This window comes from Emiliania huxleyi, assembly GCF_000372725.1.
Source record: "Emiliania huxleyi CCMP1516 chromosome Unknown EMIHUscaffold_176, whole genome shotgun sequence".
NCBI classification, from domain to species: Eukaryota; Haptophyta; order Isochrysidales; family Noelaerhabdaceae; genus Emiliania; species Emiliania huxleyi.
In genome coordinates this window covers 63,688-83,904 of record NW_005200824.1, presented here as the reverse complement: position 1 = coordinate 83,904, position 20,217 = coordinate 63,688, and the positions used below count along the sequence as shown (strand labels likewise).

The 20,217-nt window shown below is 65.2% G+C and overlaps 7 protein-coding genes across 7 annotated transcripts in view; 5 read left to right on the top strand and 2 right to left on the bottom strand.

Moving 5' to 3' along the window:
• Positions 1-544: 544 nt before the first annotated feature.
• On the top strand, positions 545-1,644 carry EMIHUDRAFT_231847 (hypothetical protein; the record flags this gene model as incomplete). Its single annotated transcript, XM_005783831.1, has 4 exons — positions 545-1,229; positions 1,301-1,412; positions 1,482-1,530; positions 1,600-1,644. 4 exons carry the CDS (start codon positions 545-547, stop codon positions 1,642-1,644), a joined length of 891 nt encoding a protein of 296 aa, XP_005783888.1.
• Positions 1,645-3,221: 1,577 nt separating this feature from the next.
• EMIHUDRAFT_112799 (hypothetical protein) lies at positions 3,222-5,663 on the top strand (the record flags this gene model as incomplete). The annotated part of the gene is made up of 5 exons (XM_005783830.1): positions 3,222-3,865; positions 4,019-4,229; positions 4,274-4,711; positions 4,962-5,174; positions 5,322-5,663. 5 exons carry the CDS (start codon positions 3,222-3,224, stop codon positions 5,661-5,663), a joined length of 1,848 nt encoding a protein of 615 aa, XP_005783887.1.
• A 617-nt stretch (positions 5,664-6,280) lies between these two features.
• EMIHUDRAFT_112798 (hypothetical protein) lies at positions 6,281-9,803 on the top strand (the record flags this gene model as incomplete). The annotated part of the gene is made up of 5 exons (XM_005783829.1): positions 6,281-6,568; positions 6,685-6,802; positions 7,073-7,189; positions 7,447-7,550; positions 9,237-9,803. The coding sequence occupies 5 exons, from the start codon at positions 6,281-6,283 to the stop codon at positions 9,801-9,803; spliced, it is 1,194 nt and encodes a 397-aa protein (XP_005783886.1).
• A 1,908-nt stretch (positions 9,804-11,711) lies between these two features.
• EMIHUDRAFT_112797 (hypothetical protein) lies at positions 11,712-12,412 on the bottom strand (the record flags this gene model as incomplete). The annotated part of the gene is made up of 2 exons (XM_005783828.1): positions 11,712-12,136; positions 12,241-12,412. The coding sequence occupies 2 exons, from the start codon at positions 12,410-12,412 to the stop codon at positions 11,712-11,714; spliced, it is 597 nt and encodes a 198-aa protein (XP_005783885.1).
• A 17-nt stretch (positions 12,413-12,429) lies between these two features.
• Positions 12,430-14,284, top strand: EMIHUDRAFT_231843 (hypothetical protein; the record flags this gene model as incomplete). Its single annotated transcript, XM_005783827.1, has 4 exons — positions 12,430-12,504; positions 12,605-12,700; positions 12,784-12,875; positions 13,189-14,284. The coding sequence occupies 4 exons, from the start codon at positions 12,430-12,432 to the stop codon at positions 14,282-14,284; spliced, it is 1,359 nt and encodes a 452-aa protein (XP_005783884.1).
• A 1,261-nt stretch (positions 14,285-15,545) lies between these two features.
• On the top strand, positions 15,546-16,927 carry EMIHUDRAFT_468180 (hypothetical protein; the record flags this gene model as incomplete). The annotated part of the gene is made up of 3 exons (XM_005783826.1): positions 15,546-15,927; positions 16,081-16,420; positions 16,492-16,927. The coding sequence occupies 3 exons, from the start codon at positions 15,546-15,548 to the stop codon at positions 16,925-16,927; spliced, it is 1,158 nt and encodes a 385-aa protein (XP_005783883.1).
• A 295-nt stretch (positions 16,928-17,222) lies between these two features.
• The window catches only part of EMIHUDRAFT_442209 (putative hydroxyacyl-coenzyme A dehydrogenase/3-ketoacyl-coenzyme A thiolase/enoyl-coenzyme A hydratase alpha subunit), a 3,895-nt gene continuing 900 nt past the window's right edge, over positions 17,223-20,217 (bottom strand). Inside the window, exons 2-11 of the mRNA XM_005783825.1 lie at positions 20,054-20,217; positions 19,793-19,975; positions 19,468-19,569; positions 19,299-19,391; positions 19,123-19,233; positions 18,735-18,960; positions 18,357-18,596; positions 18,212-18,282; positions 18,009-18,089; positions 17,223-17,803 (exon numbers count right to left, since the gene is read on the bottom strand). Coding sequence (XP_005783882.1) covers positions 17,462-17,803; positions 18,009-18,089; positions 18,212-18,282; positions 18,357-18,596; positions 18,735-18,960; positions 19,123-19,233; positions 19,299-19,391; positions 19,468-19,569; positions 19,793-19,975; positions 20,054-20,217 — 1,613 coding nt within the window. The 3' untranslated portion in view covers positions 17,223-17,461. The remainder of the gene's footprint in view (positions 17,804-18,008; positions 18,090-18,211; positions 18,283-18,356; positions 18,597-18,734; positions 18,961-19,122; positions 19,234-19,298; positions 19,392-19,467; positions 19,570-19,792; positions 19,976-20,053) is intronic.

Here is a 20,217-nt window from a genome sequence, read left to right as displayed (position 1 = left end):
CCCCCCCCCCCCCCCCTCCCTGGGGTTTTTGCGGGGGGGGGGCAAACGCACCCCTGGCCCCGGGGTTTTTTAGGGGGGCAGCCCCCCCCCCCCCCCCCTCCTTCCCTCGATCTCGCGGCGAGAGCACGAGCACGCCGCCCCCCGGCGACGCGCCGCCACGCTCTTCCTTAGGTCGTCCTTCGAGATATACCTTCGCGAAGTGGCGGTGGACATGCTCCCATATTGCCGACGCGGCGCCGGAGTGGCCGGCGCTGCTCGCCGCGACCACGACGGCTACTCCGATGCTCCGGGCCGACCCGTCCTACCCGACGGTGGCACTCTTCCACGTCTCGCTCACGCTGAGAAAAATTCTGAAACGGCGTTGCAGCTCAGAGTCGCCGACGAGTCGGTCCGCGTGCCTCCTCGTGTCGCGCATCGTTCTCACACATCCACAAACTCACTTTGGCCTCAGTATACGATGCCTGAAGTCTGAATCCTTCTGTACAAAGCCGTATGGAAACAAAACGGGCGGGCCAGGCGCCCCCACAAGTGCCCGCCGTTCTCCATGGCGCGCGTAGCTATGATAGGGACCGCGGCCGCGGACCCGGTGGCGGACGGGGCTGGTGCGCAAGCGCCGGCCACCGTCGTGCCGCCGGGGATGCGCAGCGGACGCTGGAATAGCTCCGATCGCGTGCAACTGGAGGACGCGGTGATGGTCGCAAGGATCGCAGGTGCGTCGCAGGTCAGGCTGATAAGGCCTGGCTACGCGACCATCGAGATCGACCTGAAGCACGAGAAGGCCGCGGGCGACCGCGAGTCGGTTCAGGCCGCGGAGCGCTCGTACGTCGAGCGCACCGCGCCAAAGAAGAAGGAGCTCACCGATGAGCAGCTTGCGGCTCGAACCGCGTCTCGCAAGGCCAAGAAGATCCGGCAGAAGGAGCGCCGGGCGAAGGAGGCTGGCGAGCGCGCCGCGAGCGAGGCCGAGCGCGCGGAGGCCCCGCGCGCGCAGCTGCGCGAGAACATCGAGTACGTGGTGGCCGGGCTGCGGTCTGCAGCTGCGCAGGCGCGCAGCCAGGCCGGGTCCAACATAGGGGTCGAATACTCGCTGCCCCCGGAGAGGGACGACGGGTATCGACGCGGCCCCAGCAAGGTGTACGCAAAGGTTCCCCAGGGGACCGTGGCGACGACCGTCGCCCCGGACTGGCTCGCGAACGAGCTGGCCGGGCGCGGCAATGCATGGCGCACTCCTAGTTTGCCAGCGCACTCTCACGGCCTCACCATGGCCTGCGCGACAAAACGGACAACAACTGTGCATGCGCAGAGAGTGGTGGTCAGGAGGATGGCGCGGGCAGCGTACGCGCGGGCGTGGCCAGCAGCGTGGCGACAGCGCTGGCGGCTGCTGGCCCGGCGGGCTTCCAAGGCCGGTGGCACCGGTGGGCACCGCGGTGGCACCTCTCCGCCACACCTTTGTGGCACCCCCCCTGTCTTGGCGCTTTTTTAAGCGCCTGGGCTCCTCCCAAGCCTGAGCTCCTCCCTGCATCTCTGCAGAATGTCCGCTCCTGGAACTGTGACGCCACTTCATATGGATGCGGCAGCAGCGAGTGATCACGCTTGCACAAGCGGTGGGCGGTCGTCATGTGCTGCGCGATGGGTCACTTTGGCTAAATCCGAGGCCCCGCGTCAACCCGGCTGCACGAAAGCACAGTTTTGACTTTACCATTTTGCCCCGGGCGGGCCCACTTTTGTCGTTTTGCCCCAAATCAACCCACCTCCCCGTAGACGCACCACTCCTTGAGCGTCATAGGCGCTGGCCCGCACATGTTCTGCAGCTTGGAGAACTGCCTGCCCCCCCCCGCATGGAGAGGCGCAGACACAGTCAGACCAATTCACACATTGGCCGCCTCTGTCAGTGTGCCTGATAGCGAGAGACTGCCGGTGAGAAGCCGGAGGAAGGTCGCTAGTCGAGAGAGATCGCCAGTGGAATAGGGAGTATGTATGGAAACCTCCCTCGCACAACACGGGGCACGGGACTGGCGCGCACTGGCATTAACGCAGGTACAGGTAGGAACGTCCCGATTCGCCCCGGAACGTCTAACCGCCCGCCGCGCATAACTGACTCCTCATCACCTCCCTACCAACATACAGTAGGAAGGTGAAGAACAGATGAACAGTCAGGCTCGGACTGGACACCAACCTGTCCACAGTGCTGCGAACCTGTCGCTGTCCCTTTTGTCAGGAGCAGGAGAACTATAGGAGAGCGCAACCAGTAGGAGGCCCGCGCCTGCCCCCGTGCCGCCGGGTGCAACTTTGTCCTATACGAGAGGAATCCCTGGGACCTAAAAAGAAAGCACTTGGAGCACTTGGAGTGCAGTTGGCAGCCTCACATCCAGGGCCGGGGAGCTAAGAAGCGCACCCAGCGGGCCGGATGATCGGGATCGGGTTGCGGGCAAGAGAGCCCTAGCCCTAGGGGTGCGCGTTCGCAGGGAAAGGGCCGTAAAGTAAACACGGGTCTCCGAGGGTTGGCTCTGCGCTCCGGGTTTCCCCTAGCAGCAGATCGCCCCCTCTACTCGGAGCTATAATGAACACCAGACATGCACACGACACGCACACTCACACGACGTCACCGCTCAGGGCCCCTTCGCGCAAGGTCCTCATCCTCACTCCGGAGGAGGCTCCCCTCTCCTCTGAGTTCTTCCTCTTGTTCGCCTTCCGATGATCATCTGACGGGCGCGGGGCCCGACCTCCCCTCCTAGCCTTTTTCAGCCGCGGCCCCGCCACCGCCTCGTCTTCTCTGTCCGATTCTGTCGCCACCACCGACGGTGATCCCATGCCCGACTCCTCGGGTGAGGGAAGCGGCATTGGATCGCCACGCAGAAAGAAAACAGACAATCCAAGGGAGGGGTGGGAGGACGGCACGCCGCCACCACACAGGGATTTTAAGGAGAGGAGTGTGGTGCTAGCCGTCTGATTGATTGATGGGAAGGCGAAACACAGTCCGACCAACGACTGGGACACCAACGCGGTATGGGTGGACGCTAGACGGGCGGTGACGGTCACACAGGAGCGACACACAGAACCACATGACAAGACAATAAATAAATAGAGCAGACAACCCCGGGCGCACCTCTTTTGTAAAATTCTTTTGCGTATACAAGCTGGGCGGCAAAATTCTTTTATGCGAAAATTCTTTTTCGAAAAATCTTTCGGCGCGCTCGCTGCTCTCGAGGTCGCTCTCCCTCCCCATGCTCCTGCTTGCCCTGCTCACGAGCTCTGCCGCCGGCCGCCGTCCTCCACCAAGCTCCGGCGGCCCTGTCTTACGGCGGAACGCTGCCTACCCGCGCAGCCGCACGCGCCTTGCCGCCGACGCCTTGCAGCCTCCAGAGGCGCCCTCGGCCCGAGCGATCCGCGAGTTTGCGCTGCCGTGCCTAGGCCTGTGGCTCAGCAGCCCGGTCCTCTCGCTCATCGACACTTCCGCGGTCGGACTCTCGGCGCACCCGGGGAAGGGCGCGTCGTCTCTCGCCGCACTCGGGCCCGCAACCACCTTTTGCGACGGCACCGCCTACCTTTTCGCCTTCCTCAACGTGGCCACCACCAACCTGTACTCGTCCCAGCGCGCCGCCGCCGCCGCCGCCGCCGAAGGCGCCGCCGCAGGTCGCCCGTCGCCGGACTCGGAGAGTGTGGTCCGCATCGCCGCGAGGCTGAGCTTGGCTTGCGGCCTGCGCGCGAAAATAGATGCGGCTGAGGTACGACGGCTCAAAGCGCGGGTGGTTCCCGCGATGCGCCGCAACACTCCGCACCCCGAGCGCGCACTCACTCCTCTCCGCTGCACGCTGGGAAGAGTCACGCGACTCGCCGTCGTGTGGGTGGAGCAGCGCGCAAGGGGCTGGTGCTGAGGCTCACTCGACTCGGGTGGGCTCAGATGTGGGGAGATGTGATGAGATGTAGGGAGATGTAGGGAGATCGGGAGGGCTCGCGAGTGCTCGTGCTGCCTGGACATGCCCAGGACCTTTCTTAGACATGTCCGAGACATGTCACGTAGGCTCGCGATGCTCGTGCTGGTCGCGTTCGCTCCGCCGCTGCTCTCTCTGTACGTGGGCGCCGAGACCGCGTCCAACGCCGCGATCCTCGCCCCCGCCGTGGCGTACGTGCGGATTCGCGCCCTCTCCCTGCCGGCAGCGCTGCTGAGCGGCGTCCTGTCTGCGGCGCTGCTCGGGGCGAAGGAGTCGCTCACGCCGCTGCTCGGCTCGGCGGTGGAAGAAGAAGAAGAAGAAGAAGACGGTGGTGCGAAGAATAGGACTCGCTCACGCCGCTGCTCGGCTCGGCGGTGGCTGCTGTCTGCAACGTCGGGCTCGACTTGGTCGGGGTCGTCCTCCTCCGCCAGGGCGTGCCGGGCGCCGCGTGGGCCACGTCCGTCGCGCAGTGCGCGGGCACTCTCTCGCTGCTGCTCGTCGCGCGCAAGAAGCTGGTGCCGGACGGAGGCTTCGGGCTCGTGCCACGCCGGCGGCCGGCGACGGCAGCCCGCGGCGGCGGTGGCGGCGGCGGCGGCGGCGGCGGCGGCGGCGTCTCGTCTCGCACGTTCCTGCTCTTTGCCGCGCCGGTCCTCACCCTCATCCTGGGGAAGATCACTTGCTTCGGCTTCATGACCTACTCGGCCGCGCGGTTGGGCGAGCTGCCGCTCGCCTGCCACCAGCTCGCCCTCACCACCTTCTTCTTCCTGTCGCCGCTGCTCGAGGTCGTCTCGCAGACCGCGCAGGCTATCCCCGACCTCCCCCTCCCTCCCCTCCCTCCCCTCCCTCCCCTCCCTCCCCTCCCTCCCTCCCTCCCTCCCTCCCTCCCTCCCTCCCTCCCTCCCTCCCAGCCTTGGGCAACCTCGGGAACCCTCGGGAAACCCCTCGAGAAATCTCGGACCATCTCGGACAACCTCGCGGAATCTCGCGGAATCTCGCGGAATCTCGCGGAGTATTCTCGCCGCTATCTCGCAGGCCTTCCTCCCGCCATACGCGCGCCCGCCCGACGGCGCAAAGGTTGCTGCGTGGCGAGACGCGGAGGCGTCCGTCGCGGCGCGTCTGCTGCGGCTGTCCATGGCCGTCGCCGTCGGCGCCGCGCTGGCGGGCGGCGCGTTGCCGCTCTTCGGCACCGGCCTCCTGACCAACGACGCGGCCGTCGCCCTCGGCATGCGCCGCCTAGAGTTCTGGGTACAGACCCCCAACTAGCACCCCCGTGCTCCAACTAGCACGCGAGACGACGCGCACTCGGCTGTCTCCGGATGTCTTTGGCAGCCCTGGCATGCACGCGATGCTCTGGGCACACTGGGAGCAAGCGACTACTTCTAGTGTGCCCAGGCGGTGCTCTGGGCACGCTGCACGATGCCACACCCCCTCGCTCAGATCGCACGGTGCCCCTCCTCGCTAGGCATGCGCCCGCTGGCGGCCCCGCTCGCGATCGCCGCCCTGCTCACCGGCGCCGTCACCGCGTCGGAGGGGACGCTGCTCGCGCGGCGCAGCCTCGGCGCGCTGTCGGTGGTGTACCTCTCCTCCGTCGCGTTGCTCCCATTCATGCTCACGCGAGCCTCGTCCGCGGCGGCCATCTGGCGGACCTTTGGTCTCTTCCAGCTCATCCGCGCGGTCGCCTTCAGCGGCCGTGTCTGGCTCCCGCGCGTGACCGCGGCGCGCAGTGCCGACTGAAAGATTTTTTCATTATAAATAAAAGTAATAAGTAATATATCTTTACTTCCAAAACCCGGACGTGCCTCCACCGGCACGCCGCTTCCGACAGGGTGATGGAAGGTTCGACGCACCCCCGGACTGGGCAGAGAGGTCCCAGGGTAAAGAAATAAGTAGAGCAGACAACCCCACGCGCACTGGGCCTTGCACTTTGAATGCCGTGGGGCTCCTGTCGTCAGACGTGGAGACGCGAGGGTTGCCCCCCCTTGCCCCACCACCTCGTGTGTGTGGAGAAGTTTACCTTACCTTACCTTACCTTACCCCTGGTGGGATTAATTTTTTCAGAAAGAAAGAAAACGGACAACCCAAGGGAGGGATGGGAGCAGGGAGGACGGCATTATTTTTTTCATTTTTTGGGGCGGAGGAAAATTCTTTTTTTGCTGGGCGGCATTCCCACCCACCTGGCGAGTACAGACCACGCCTCACTTTTTTGCTTTTCGCTGCGCATGCTCGAGCCCCCGGCGAGGGCTTGTGCTGTGAATAGCGACTGTCTGTGCTTGTGCGTCTTGGGTCCGGAGTTGTGCAATGATGTGAATAGCAGGCGTGGCTGTACTCGCAGCCCACCCCACCGCCTTTCTATGCGGCTCCTTCGTCGCTCTCTGCTACCCGCACTCCTCGCCGGCTCCGCGCTCCTGCTCCGCGACGGTAGGCTGCTCCGCTGCTGGTGGTGGCTGCGGCAACGCTGGCTCCGAAGCTTTCTTACGGAGACGGACGTGGTCGACCCAGAGCGCTTGCGCCGCATCGGTGGTGTTGACGTGTCGTTCGTCAAGGGCAGCGAGACCGACGCTTGCGCGGCGCTGGTCGTCCTCGACGCCGCCACGCTTGAGGTCATCCACACGTCGTGCCGCCGCGTCGTGCTCACAGCGGTGCGGCCATGGCCCGCGTAGCCTGAGATGCACGGTTTCCGCCACCGCTGCCGCACAGACCCTAATGCTGTCTGCCACCCCGCCTCCCACCCACTCTCCCTGTACGGCCCGCGCAGCCGTACATCCCCGGCTACCTGGCCTTCCGCGAGGTCCGCTTCCTGCTCGAGCTGCTCGCGGAGCTGCGAGAGGCGGCGCCGCACCTCTACCCCGACGCCATCCTCGTCGACGGCAACGGTGTCCTGCACCCGAACCGCTTTGGCCTCGCTTGCCACCTCGGCGACCTCTAGCCGAGATCGAACCGAGGTCGAGTCGGGAGCGAGCTACCGGAGACGGAGCCGAGGTCGTCGAGGTCGGGAGGAGCATCTGCCTGTCCGAGCGACAGCGGCGTGGCCCATGATTGGAACCAACCCTTTCCCTGGCTCACAAGCTAAGATGTCCACGGGCCTCTCCCGGCAGGACTGGATTGGACCCGTCTCGGAGCCGCCTCGGTGCCGTCCTCTCTAGGCGTCCTCAGCGGCGTGCCGACCATCGGAGTGGGCAAGTCGCTGCACCGCGTCGACGGCCTCACCAAGGGGACGGTGGCCGCTCTCACGGCGCAGCTCGACCGGCGCGCGCCCTCTGGTAGACTCGGCGCCGGCCACCGGACCGGAGTGGCGCCGGGACCCGGCCACCGCCACCGCCACCGGCCAACGGTAGAAAACAGCTGCGGGAGACGTGGAGGCGACGACGACTTCGCATGCCACGACTCCGCAGGCGCGGCGCGCACGCGAACCTCGTCGGCGCGAGCGGCGCCACCTGGGGCGCGCGTTGCTCGGCCACCCGCGGCCGCTCCCACAGCATTTCTCCATTTCTTGACTGTCACCGCCCTTCTTTTGCAGGCGCGCTGCTGCGCACGTCCGAGCCGGCAAGCGCCGCGGGCGGCATCCGCCCCGTCGTCGTGTCGGTCGGGCACGGCCTCTCCCTCCCGTCGGCCCTCGACGTGGTCCGCCGCTGCTCGAGGCACCGCATTCCCGAGCCAGTGAGGCAGGCGGACTTGCGCTCGCGGGAGTGGCTCAGGGAGCACGGGGCGGCGGCGGAGGAGGAGGGCGGGTAGGCTCTCTCTCCCACGTCCCAGTTCTCAGCACATCGGGGTGGGAGCGATCCAGGGCGCAGCTGAATTTCTTTATTCCGGAGCTAACTGCCTCGCCGCCCTCGCAGGAGTCGCTTAGGCGGCTCCCGTGGTGTACCTGTGTTAGTGCCAGTGCGCGCCAGTCCAGTGCGATCGCGAAAATTCTTTATTCCAGGCGCCACGACGAGCGCTCCCATGCCTGGCCGAAAACCTGGCTCAGCCGCCTCCCGGCGCGGACGCGCTTCCACGGCGCCACAGGCTGCGCCGCTCGCGCTGCCGAAAAAGATCGAGACAGCGGCGGTGAACGGCAAGGCGGGCGTGGTGCAGACGTGGCTCGTCGGGGACGGGCGGGTTGATGCGACGTGCGTGCGTGGCGGTGTGAGTGGCTGGACGCTCCTGAAGATCGCCGCCAGCAAAGGCCACAAGCAATTGGTCGAGGTTCTGCTGAAGCGGGGCGCGAAGCCGGACGCGCAAAACAGCATCGGCGCCACGGCGCTGATTGCCGCAGCCATCAACGGCCACGTGCAGGTGGTCGAGACGCTGCTGCAGCACGGCGCGGAGATCAACCTGCAGAGCATTCGCGGCACCACTGCGCTGATGTTCGCTGCCAACAACGGCCACGAGCGCGTGGTCGACTTGCTGCTGCAGCACGGCGCGGAGATCAACCAGCAGGACTGCAACGGCTACACTGCGCTCACGAACGCCGCCTTCCATGGTCGCCCTGATGTCGTGCTCCGCCTGCTACGCGCGGGAGCAGACATGGCGCTGCGCACTGCGGACGGCGACACGGCGCTGCAGATCGCTAAGGCGAGGGGCCACACCGAGTGCACCGCCGCCGTCAAGACGTTTCTCGGCGAGGTGGCGGCGGAGAGGCGCGACGCGGCGGCGGTCGAGGCCGGCGGCGCGGGGGCGGACGGCGCTTCGGGCGGCAGCAGCGGGCCTGTTCCCGAGGAGATCGTCGAGGCGGGCGGCGCGGGGGCGGACGGCGGTGCCGCCTCGGGCAAGGGGGCGGCGGCGGCACCAACTGCCGCGTCCTCTTCTGGCGGCGTGGAGAGCGGAACGGGCGAGGACGCCGTCCCCGAGGAGGTCGTGGAGGCGGCTATACAAGGCGACGAGGCGGCGGTGCTGACGTGGCTCGACGGCGGCGGGCGGGTGGACACGACCTTCACTCGTGAGGGTGTGAGCGGCCTCACGCTGCTGATGTTCGCCGCCATCTACGGCTACGAGCGGCTGGCCGCGACGCTGCTGCAGCGTGGGGCTTCGGTCCACCTTCAGAACAGCGAAGGCCGCATCAGCGCGCTGATGCTCGCCGCTCTCGGGGACCACTCCGTCGTCCTGCTCTGCCTGCTGCGGGCGGGCGCCGACACGGAACTGCGCTCGGCGGCTGGACTCACAGCGCTGCAACTTGCCAAGGAGGAGGGCAGCGCCAGCTGCGTGCGCGCCTTCGAGGAGCACGCGGCGGCCGTGGCAGCAGCCAAGAAGGCGGCCGAGAAGGCGGCGAAGGAGGCGGCGTGGGCTGCGGGGGCGGCGGAGAGGGCGGCGGAGAGGGCGGCGGCGGAGGCGGAGGCGGCGCGGCACGCCGAGGAGCTGCTGGCGGAGGTCGAGGCGGAGAAGCGCGGCAAGGGCAAGAAGGGCAAGAAGAAGAAGAAGGGCGGCGGGAGCGGCGCCGCCGGGCCGTCGCAGGAGCCCGAGGCGGCGGTGGAGGGTGCAGAGGCGCCATCAGAGGGCGCCGAGGCGCTGTCAGAGGCAGCCGCAGCCGAGGCCGCGAAGGCCGAGGAGGAGAGATTGATCAGGCTTCTCGAAAGTTGTCACGAGGAGAGGATCCGGCTCGGCATCACGGCGGAGAGCCAGGCAGTGGCTTTAGCTGAGATGGTCGAGGCGGAGCGGTTGGCCGAGGAGGCGGAGGAAGAGGAGGAGGAGGCAGAGGCGGAGGAGGAGGAAGCCGCGGCCGAGGAGGAAGCCGCGGCCGCGGCACTTGCGGCAGCGGAGGCGGCCACGGCGGCAGCTGAGGCGGCCACGGCGGCAGCTGAGGCGGCGATGGCCGCCGCAAAGGCGAGGCGCGCGGCCGCTGCGAGGGCCAAGGCGGCCGCTGCAAGGAAGGCGGCGGACGCGGCCCAGCGCTCATAGAGAGCCGCTGAGAGGAGGACATGACGCGCGCATCTGGCACCGCGCCCGGCTGACGCCTGCTGAGGCGTCAGCCCCACGCCGCCCCGCCCTCGGCTTCGCGCAGCGGAGGCGGCGGCGTCTCGACCCGACGCCGCGTGAGGCAGGCGGACTTGCGCTCGCGGGAGTGGCTCAGGGAGCACGGGGCGGCGGCGGAGGAGGAGGGCGGGTAGACTGCTAGTCCTCCACTCCTCCACGGCAGTTCGGTACAAGGAAGAAGAACGAAAAAAGTCTCCAATAAATATATAAATCGTAAAACGGACACACCAAACGCAAGAGGGGTGTGGGAAGAAGGACAGGGTCCCCACCTGCACGAGCAGGATCTTGTGTAAGGACGATCAGGGACACAGGGGAACGGGAGCGGGGAGCGCATCGCGACACGGAGGGGGGCTGGGCAGGGTTCATCCACACGACAGGGTCCCAGGGATTCCCCTCTCGTATAGGACAAAAAGTTGCACCCGGGACCCGGCGGGCGGCGGCACGGGGGCAGGCGCGGGCCTCCTACTGGTTGCGCTCTCCTAGTTCTCCTGCTCCTGACAAGGGGACAGCGACAGGTTCGCAGCACGGTGGACTCCCTATTCCACTGGCGATCTCTCTCGACTAGCGACCTTCCTCCAGCTTCTCACTGGCAGTCTCTCCTACCACGGGCACACTGACAGAGGCGGCCAAGCCCAAGGCTCACGCCGTGTTTACAAAAAAGTAAAATGACCATGGGTCTCACGTGTGGACTTTGTGTGGTGGCTCTCTATGTACGTGTTTTTTATTGTGAGACCCATGGCATGCAGCGCGTCGACACCTCGACTCGAGTGGAGTGTCTCCGTACTCCGTCCGTCCGAGGTCCGTCCTCACACTAAAACACACCCCGGACACAGTGGAGTTCACACAGCCTGAGTGCAGCAAGCCGCGGGAGGTAATGGGTATCGTCTATCGTCTATCGAGTTCGAGATACGAGAACCACACTATCTCGATACTATGTACGGCCTTACCCCTTAGCCTTACGGGGTGTGGACCCTGAGTTGACCAGGGGTTGTGCGCTGGGCCCTCCTGCTCGGCTCCAGCCAGTAGACAAGTCTTGTCATCAACAGAGTAGATGGATCTGACCTCGGGGCCGATGTGACCAAGCGCTGGTAGCGTGGTTTTACCTCACACCCACGGTCTCACAGTGTGCCGGCAGTCGCCGAGCAGTGTCGCTCACACAAGCCGCAGCACAAGTGACTGAGGGCCAGTGAGGGCGAGCCCATCGCTGTCACAGCTGTGGCAGCCGCACAGTAGGCTGTGTCAACTGTGCAGAGTGTGTGAGCAGCAGAGGAGCTGCTCTCCAGGCTTCAGGCGCAAAGAGCTGCATGCCACCGAAAGCGCTGTCGAGGTTCGCCGAGCGCGGCGAAATCCGGGGACGCCGTCACCGACGAGCGCGTTGGACTTTTCACTCCGGACAAAGACGGGTACACGCACACGAGCCGCGGCCGTATACCCGTCTTAGCGGCGAGGCACGGGACCGTCTGTGGCGAAGTGGGTCGCGTCCCCGGATTTCCTCAACTCACGGTCCGCTCCCTCTACGATAGGCGCGTGTAAAGCCGTACTCGAGAGCCCAACTCCCTGTCACGTACGCGCTCCTGGTAAAAGCTCAACGAGCAACCGCCAACCCCCAGTATGTATGCTCACATAGCACACAGGAAGAGTCTACTAGAGAGCACAGAACATGCACACTGTATGTCGATCCATACTGACGAGTGACGTAGAGCTCCGTACGCAGCACGGCCATGCCACCATCGCCCCGGGGGCCATGTGTAATCGACGGATCCAATCAGGTGGCGAGAGGCGCTGCTCTCGCCCCGAAGCGTGCTGTCGCTGTCAGCGAGACCTCTCCTCTGCTCACACCAGCGAGGGCTTGTAGTCGAGGTACTCCTTTGCGGAGGGCGTCGCCGCGCCGCCGTAGGCGTCGATCAGCCAAACGCCGTCCACCTCCATCTTCACGACGTAGAAGGCGTGGCCCGGCGGGTACATCTTGAAGGACGGGTGCTTGGCGAAGAGCGCCTTCTTGGCGGCCGTCTCCTCGTCGCTGCCCGCAGCAACCTTTGCGAGGCTGCCGCTCAGCACGAGCCGGGCGCAGGGCGGGTTCTCCGGGTCACCAAGCAGGTGGCCAATCTTGCACGCCGCGACCTCCTCGAGCGAGGATGCCTCGGTCAGGGAGAGGGTGCCGCGGGAATTCGACGCGTCGGAGCCGAAGAGGTCGACCATCGAGGCGTCCATGCCGCTCGCGTAAAAGTAGGGGACGCCGTCGACATCCGCAAAGGAGTCTGCGCGTGCCGCAGGAGGATGGACACATGTGTGTTGCTGGGCGGAGGCTGGGTAGACAGGATACACACTTGCTACTGTGTGGCTACAGCTCGCGGAGATGCACATGGGTTGCCGAAGGCGTCGCCTTTGGTTGACCCTTCCGACCGAGTCGACGTCGTTGAGAGAACTCCCCAGGTGAGGGAGGTTGCCATCCAGCGGGCAAAGCCGGGGTGGTCCGAGGTCTTGGGAGGCGGGGCGGTGTACGAAGAGATGAGGAGAGTGGAGAGGAAGAGCATGGCGCCGGTGTGACCGAATGCAGATCGAGTTGCAGGGTGGCTGCGAGCGAGTCGCCCTCAGCCTACCCATCAGCTACCCTTCCGGCACCGAAGTTTTTCTGTTTTTTTGTTTTTTAACAGATTCCCTTTTTTCAGGGGGTTCATCGCCCCACCCGGACACGCTCCATACGTCGTCCCTGCCCGCTCATCGAGACGTTCGGCGGCTTCGGGAACGGCGTCCGCAAAATTCTTCGGCAGGCGGCGGACCAGCTGAGTAACAAACTTTCGCACGCTCAGCACCTCGATGAGGTCACATGGACCACCAAGAACTGGCACGGGCTGCAGAGATGCAGCGCTTGTCTGTCGTTCTCCACACCGCCGTGGCGTGGCAGACGGTGAACGAGCTAGCGTGCGGGGACAGCGGCAAATTGTGCACGGTGCTAAGTGCATTGCCGTTCTTAACGGAGTCGCTTAGGCGGCTCCGGTGGTGTGCCTGTGATAGTACTAGCACGCGCCAGTTCGCACCTGTGTCGAGCCTGTCTGCTGTGAGAGAGAGTTCTTTTGTTTAAATTCTTCTCTATCCAGTGCTCCAGTGCGCTCAAAGAAAACAGGCAACCCGAAGAGGACGGCAAGCCGCCACCACAATCGCACGTCCCCCTCAACCTCGGCTTCCCCTCAGTCGCCAAAACAGCAAACGCTCGACGAGTTCATGTTCACAGTTCACAGCTGTGATGGCGCCTGAAGAGATAGGTGCGATTGTGGTGCAACCATGCCCCTGCTCGCCATTTGCTCTCAAGCTTGCTGCCCGCCCGAGACCTGGTGGTGATGGGGTGCGGTAACTCCAAGGGGTACGAGATTGACCTCGACCCGCCAATCGCAACCAAGCCGCACGCCGCGACCGCAGAGGTCGCTGACCACGCGGGCGTGCTCGCCTCCGCCGAGGTCGAGCTGCTCGTGTCCGGCATCCGCTGGAGCGAGGGCCCAGTGTGGGAGGCCAGCGAGAAGGCGCTCTACTTCGTCGACACGGTGGACGCACGGATCTACCGCTGGACCGAGGCGGAGGGCACCACCATCGTGGCGACCGAGGCCGGCGGCTACGACGGGAGCAACGTGCCCGACTTTGAGCAGCTCTTCGAGCCCGGTGCCAACGGCATGGCGCTCGTGGGCGACGAGCTGACCATCTGCCAGCACCCGACGCGCCGTGTCATCCGCATGAAGCTCGCCGAGCTCAAGAAGCTCAACGGTGGGAAGATCTGCGAGGCGGCCTTCGAGGTGCTGGCACACACGGCGCCCAACGGCAAGCCGTTCAACGCGCCCAACGACGTGGTGGTTGCGCCGAGCGGCGATGTCTACTTCACGGACTCAGTGTACGGCTTCCTGCTCAAGCAGTTCATGCACCTCGGGCACCCCGACCAGCCGTACCTGGACCAGGCTGTGCAGGAGCGCGGCGCCGGCTGCACCGGCGTCTACCGCTGCCGAGCCGGCGGCGCGGTCGAGCTCGTGACGAGCCTGCTCGAGCGCCCCAACGGCCTTGCGTTCTCGGCCGACGGGGGCGCGCTGTGGGTGGCCAACTCGGTCAAGGACACGCCGTCGTGGCACGCCTTCCCGCTGCGCGAGGCGCTGCCGCTCGAGCGCAGCGCGGTGCTGGGCGAGAAGGAGCTCGGCGCCGGCGTGCAGCTCGGGCCGGGGCTGTCCGACGGCTTCAAGGTGGACGAGCTCGGCCGGATCTGGAGCTCGGTGCCGGGCGGCATCGCCGTCATCGACCCCGTTGCGCCCAAGGTGCTCGCCTCGGTCAAGCTGGGCACCAACATCTCCAACGTCAGGTTCGGCGACGGCGGCGACGTCTTCGTCACCGGAAAGGGACATGTGTGGCGGCTCAAGCGCAAGGTCTGAACGTTTTCCCCCCACATTAAAGGTAGCGTAGGAGAGTGTGCCCCACTTGTCTACTCGCCGCTCGAGTACGGTGTAGTCTAGTCTGAACGTTTTAACGTCCTCTCTGTCGACCTGTGTGAACATTTCCGTGGGCCGCTCGGTTTGGCCCCCACCTGCCACCTCCCCGCCCTCGGTGTACGGTGTAGTCGTCGAATCAGCGCTACCTCTTATTGTTACTGTTACTGCTCGTCACACGCACATGCACATGCACATGCACATGCAAAAATTATTTTTCCAAAAAACAAAAAACAAGTGTGAGTGTTAGAGTTGTTTGGTATTGCTAAAAATCTCTCACATGCACATGCACATGCACATGCACATGCACATGCACGAGAGAGTCGCACACGTGCCGTCATACCGCCTCGTCACACATGCGAGAGAGTCGCACAGCCTGCTGCGGCTCCGTCGAGGACCGGGCGCGCCCCTTACCCGGCGCGGCGTAGGTCCCACTCTGACGCAAAGAGGGGAGGCACGGACGATAGCCCGATCCATCAACTACATTCCTCTTCTGGTGCTTAGCCCCGTGCAGCAGCGGTCCGGCAGGCTGTCCCCAAGCATGCACATGCCCTTGAACAGCACCATCTCTTGTTGCAGCGGCCCCTGATTTCTTTTTATCTGTGTAGGCGAGGCTCGGGGCGGGTAGGCGGGGGGGCTGTGGAGTTGGGTGGGTGGGTGGCGGGCGGGCTCAAGATCGCGAGCGAGACTGATCGTTTCCCGTGGGATGCAACGACTGTCTGTCGGTGCGGCTCTGGACGGCGCTCGCCATGAGCATAAAACCCCAACCCAGTAGACCAACGATGAGCTGCACGTCCAAGCGGGAAGACAGGACCGCTCTCCAAAAACATTTACTGCCCAGCGTGCAAAAAAGAGAAACAAATCGCCCTCGGTGAGCCAAAGTCGGCGGCAGAGCAGCGTGATGGTGGCGCGGCCTAAGTCCAAACCGCCGCCTAGGGCGTTTCTCCAGCAGAAGCGCGCAGAGGCCGGTTATTACCCAGGCAGCCCGGTACCGCATCGTTACGATCCGATTCCCGAATCGAACGACGACTCCAAGCCGCTGTTCGATGGCGAGCAGGCAACTGCTTCACGCGATCTAGAGAGCATGAAAGTGCAATCGTCAACGAAGAAACTGAATAGCAAAGCTGAGCTACGCACTCGCTACGCAAGCACAGCGTCGTCAGTCGCGCTCACAACGCTCCTCCTTGAGTATGCCCGCTATCTTCGCATGTGCGTCCTTGTGATAGCATTCGCCATCGCCATCTCACTACCCGTCCTGCTGCTGCCGCTCGCACCTGCCTCCGCCGGAGTCGGTGCGAATGGCGTGTACTACGGCGTGTATTGCGGCAATTTTGCCACGCTCTGGGCGATCACCAACTGGGACCGGCTCGAATTTCTGTTCCAGCAGCCAGACGCTAGCGGGGAGCTCTCGCCGGGTGCGGCGGAGTGGTCGGAGTTCAAGCACTCGGGGCTGCTGGTCCACTGTCGCGGAGGCGGATGGCGCTATCCCATGGCGCTGGCCATCGCATGGATTGCCTTCAGCGCGACGTTTTCTGGCATTGGCCTCTACTTCGGCTCTGAGATGGAGAACAGCCTAGTGCTCTTCTACGGTGCCCCGGTCGCCTTTACCCTCGTGGACTGTGCTTGGTTCTTCATTATACTCCCACGTTCCCGTCGCTCCTTTTGGACCTTCGCGTGCGTCGGCACTCTCAACGTGCTCCTCTGCCTGCCCATCCTCCTTCTCTTCGTACCCACCGTCACAGGTGCAATTTTGACGCAAGTAGTGCCATCGACCCTTGAGGGGACGGCCCTGCTTTGGGTCCACGACATCTCCGTGCCTGTACTCGTCGAGTCGCTCTTCGTCGGAACCCTCGGCACGTTGCTCCCTTGGATGCTGCGGCAGGCGGGTCTGCTTGGCGTGAGCGTCTTGGAGAGTACGGAGCTCCACCTCATCTGCGTCTTCGAGGCCTCGCTGGTCATGGGCACCTTTGATGACCCGATGATGGTCATCGGCGTCATCCTCATTGTCTCCGCCTTCTTCACAGTTCAGCGGCTGCGTGACGCCTACCAGGACGGCGACCCGGACGAGCTCTACCTAAGCTGGTGTCTCTCTCAACACACACGCAAGCTCGCGTTCCCTTGCGCGGCCCTCCCACACCCCCACCGCCACACAGGATGGGCCACATCCCCGGGCTGGCCGCGCCAGTCATCTACCTCGTCCACACCACCCTCATCCGCACGTACATCAACAAGGACCACTACTTCATCTACCGCTGCTCCGCCGGCATCGACTGGGAGCAGCAGGAGTGGGTCATGGTCGTCCTGCTGCTCCTGCGGCTGGCGCTCGTGCAGCTCGAGCTGCTCTACTGCCTGACGCGCAGCCGCCGCGACGTGGCGATGGTGCTCCGCGGTGGCATTGAGTCGCTCTCGAAGCACTTTGCCTACGTCACCTTCTGCCTCGCCTTTGCAGCAACGCTCTTCACCTCGTGCTTCATAATAAGGCACGATGGGCTCGGCCCCGTGTTCGTCGACCTTATCGAGCCAGCCAACTGCCTCAGCGCTCCGGCTAAGTCGCAAGACGGTCCGGCTGCGACCAGGCACCGAGGCTGATGCCTGAATGCGTCACACCCGGCCATCGCAGAGCAGATCGTCAATGAGCTTGCCTGTGGCGAGGGCGGTCGAGTGCACGGAGATTAGTGCCTCGCCTTCCTCGCAGGAGTCGCTTAGACGGCCCTCGCGTGCGGCGTGTGGAGGCTGGCGCGCCGACTGGCAGGCTACGCCTGTGGACAGTGACAGTGATCAAGTGTGTGGAGTGGGTGGTGACTGGTGTGTGCTGGGGTGGTGCCGCGGTGGGCCCCCCCGGGGGGGGGGGGGGGGGGCGGGGCGGCCGCCGGGCACAGGAGAGCCAGGACTCTCTCATTTGAGTTTTGACTGTTCGTACATACGGCAAGAGAACCACAACCAGGACAACAATAGTCAATTCACACCTCCGTCTCCAAGCGCACAGGAGCCACATCTCAAGAGCAAACACGAAACAGTGGAGGCAGGAGGGGTGCTCGGAGCGAGGACAGCAGACGCGCGCACACCCTTGCCGCAAGCCGCTTGCCGGGCGGCGCAGACACCAATACACGCCGGCGGGCGGGCTCAAGCCTCCGGCTCGGGCGCAGAGGAGATGAAGGGCGTGCCGTCCTTGGCGTGCTTGAGCAGGATCTCGGGCGGCGCGTACTGCGCGCCGTGCTCCGCCTCGAGCGCCTTGAGCCTGCTGACGACGTGGTCCGCGCCGAGCTTGTCGATGTACATGAAGGGGCCGCCGCGGAAGGGCGGGAAGCCGATGCCCATCACGGCGGCGACGTCGCCGTCGCGCGCGTTGCGGATGACGCCGTCCTGCAGGCAGTAGAGCGCCTCGACGATGAAGCGCATCATCATCCTCTCGACGAGCTGCTCCTTGGACAGCTGCGACGCGTCCTTGGCGGGGTCGCGGAACTCCTGCGCCAAAGGGGGTCGCGAGCGCCCGCGCGTCAGGGGGCGCGCCGTGTGCGTGTGCGTGCCGTGGGCGTGGCCGGGTCGGGAGGGAAGGGCGGCGGCGGCGAGAGGAGGGTGGGGTGTGGGGGGTGTGGACTTGTCTTTCGAGATGTGTGTGAAGGGGGGGCGGGGGGGGCGGGGGCGGGGGGGGGGGGGGGGCTTGTCGCTCCTTGAGGATGGCGAGCGCGTCCTTGTTGATCGGCTTCTTCTTGGCCTTCGGGTCCGAGTAGTCGAAGAAGCCGCGGCCGGCCTGGGTGGCGGGGCCGGGAGCGGTTGGGGACGGGTCCTGGTGCTCCGGCGTGGCCTGCCGCCTTTTCTTATCCGGCGTGTGCTCTGGCGTGTGCTCGTGCGTCCTCTCGGGCGGCGCCGCGCCTTGCGGCCGAGCAGACCCTCCTCGACGAACCGGTCGAGCATACGCAAGTCGGCGCCCTCCATGCGCACACCTATTCTCGCGCACAACCTCGCGTCATCTCGCGCAACCTCGCGGCCTCGGCGCGTCTCCCAAGGCTCCACGCGCCGAGGTAGCCCTTGGCCTGGTCGCCGATCAGGTTGTTGACGACGTGGCGCGACACGTCGATCCCGACCTCGTCGCAGAGCGTCACGCCGCCGACGGGCATTCCAAAGTCGAGCAGCGCCGAGTTGATCGCGAGCGGGTCGGCGCCCTGCTGCGTGAGCGCCATCGCCTCCGTGAGGAAGGGGCCGAGGCAGCGGTTCACGTAGAAGCCGGGCACGTCCTTGACCGCGATCACCGTCTTGCCTACGTGCTGAGTACGCCAACCTCGGGGCGGGATGACGGTATCGTGCAGTGTGTTCAGAGCACCGCGTGAAGACGAGGGGTACGGAACAATGCTAGTTGGAATACAAGAACACATATTCCGCTTCTAGGCTGTCTCGCCCTGCTGGATGCCAACCTCGACGGCGGCGGCGGCGACGGCGGGCGCGGTCTTGTCGTGCGTGATGACCTCGAGCAGCGGCATCTTTGGCACGGGCGAAAAGTAGTGCATGCCCACGATGTTCTCCGGCCGCTGCGCGACCGACGCGATCTCGCCGATCGGCAGGGTGGACGTGTTTGACGCGATGATGCAGTGCGGGCCGACGATGGCCTCCATCTCGCGCACCACCTAGTGGGGCACGGCGAGTAAAAGGTGAGCCTCTCCACACACACGAGGTGGTGGGGCAAGGGGCCAGGCTGGTCCCTCGCGACTCCACGTCTAGACGACAGGAGCCCCGCGGCATTCAAAGTGCAAGGCCTGGTGCGCGTGGGTGAGCGTGTGTGAGACCACCTTGTGCTTGACCGACATCTCCTCGAAGACCGCCTCGATGACCATGTCGGCGCCCGCAAAGTGCTTCTTCCACGCGGGCGAGCCGTCGGTGAGCCCGACGAGCCGCGAGGCCTGCGAGATGTGGGGGAGATGTGGGGGAGATATGGGGAGATCGAGCCGTCGGTGAGCCGCGAGGCCTGCGCGTCGTGCGTGTAGGTGGTGAGGCGCTTCTTCTTCAGCTTGGCGCCGAGCGACTTGAGGATCATGTCCTCACCGCGCGAGAGGCCCGCCTGGAAGAGGGGGAGATGTGGGGAGATGTGGGGAGATGTGGGGAGATCACGTCCTCGCCGCGTGTAAGAGGCCCGCCTGGTCCTTGTCCTTCATCAGCACGCGCAAGTTCTTGCCGATCGACACCTCCGCGATGCCCGCGCCCATGAGTCCGGCGCCGAGGACGCCAATCGTCTCCACCTGTTGAGAGGGGTAGAGCGGCCGTAGAGGAGAGGGAGAGGCACTACACGACTGGCGACGGGCTTGCCGAAAGGGTGATCTCCATCTCTCCCCAGATCTCTCCATCTCTCCCCAGATCTGCCCACCTTCTTGTCGGGCTTGCCGGACGGGGTCTAGGGGGTGTCTAGGGGGTGTCTAGGGGGTGTCTAGGGGGTGTCTAGGAGGTGTCTAGGAAGCGTCTCGCCTTCTTGTCGGGTTTGCCGAACGGGTTCTTCTTGGCGGCGGTCGCGCCGAAGAAGATGCCGCGCAGCGCGGCGGACTCAGACGTCGCGGCGAGCTTGCCGAAGAGCTGCCGCTCGACGGTGGAGCCTGCCGTGTGCCCCGCCTCGAGGCCCGCCTTCGCACACTCGAGGATCGCGGGCGGGGCCTAGTCATGATCATTCATGGTGACTCTTGCAGTTCCCGTCGCCCCGCCGTCTGCGCACTCGAGGATCGCGGGCGGCGCCGGGTAGTTGCCCTTCGTCTGCTTGAGCATCGCCTTGGTCGCCTGGTCGAAGAGCAGCTTGCGGCCTGGCGGTGTCTTCTCGAGGAACCAGTCCATCCAGCCGAGCTTGCGCTGGCGCGGCTTCGTCTTGCCGGATGCGGCGTCGAGCGCAGTGGCGATCGCCG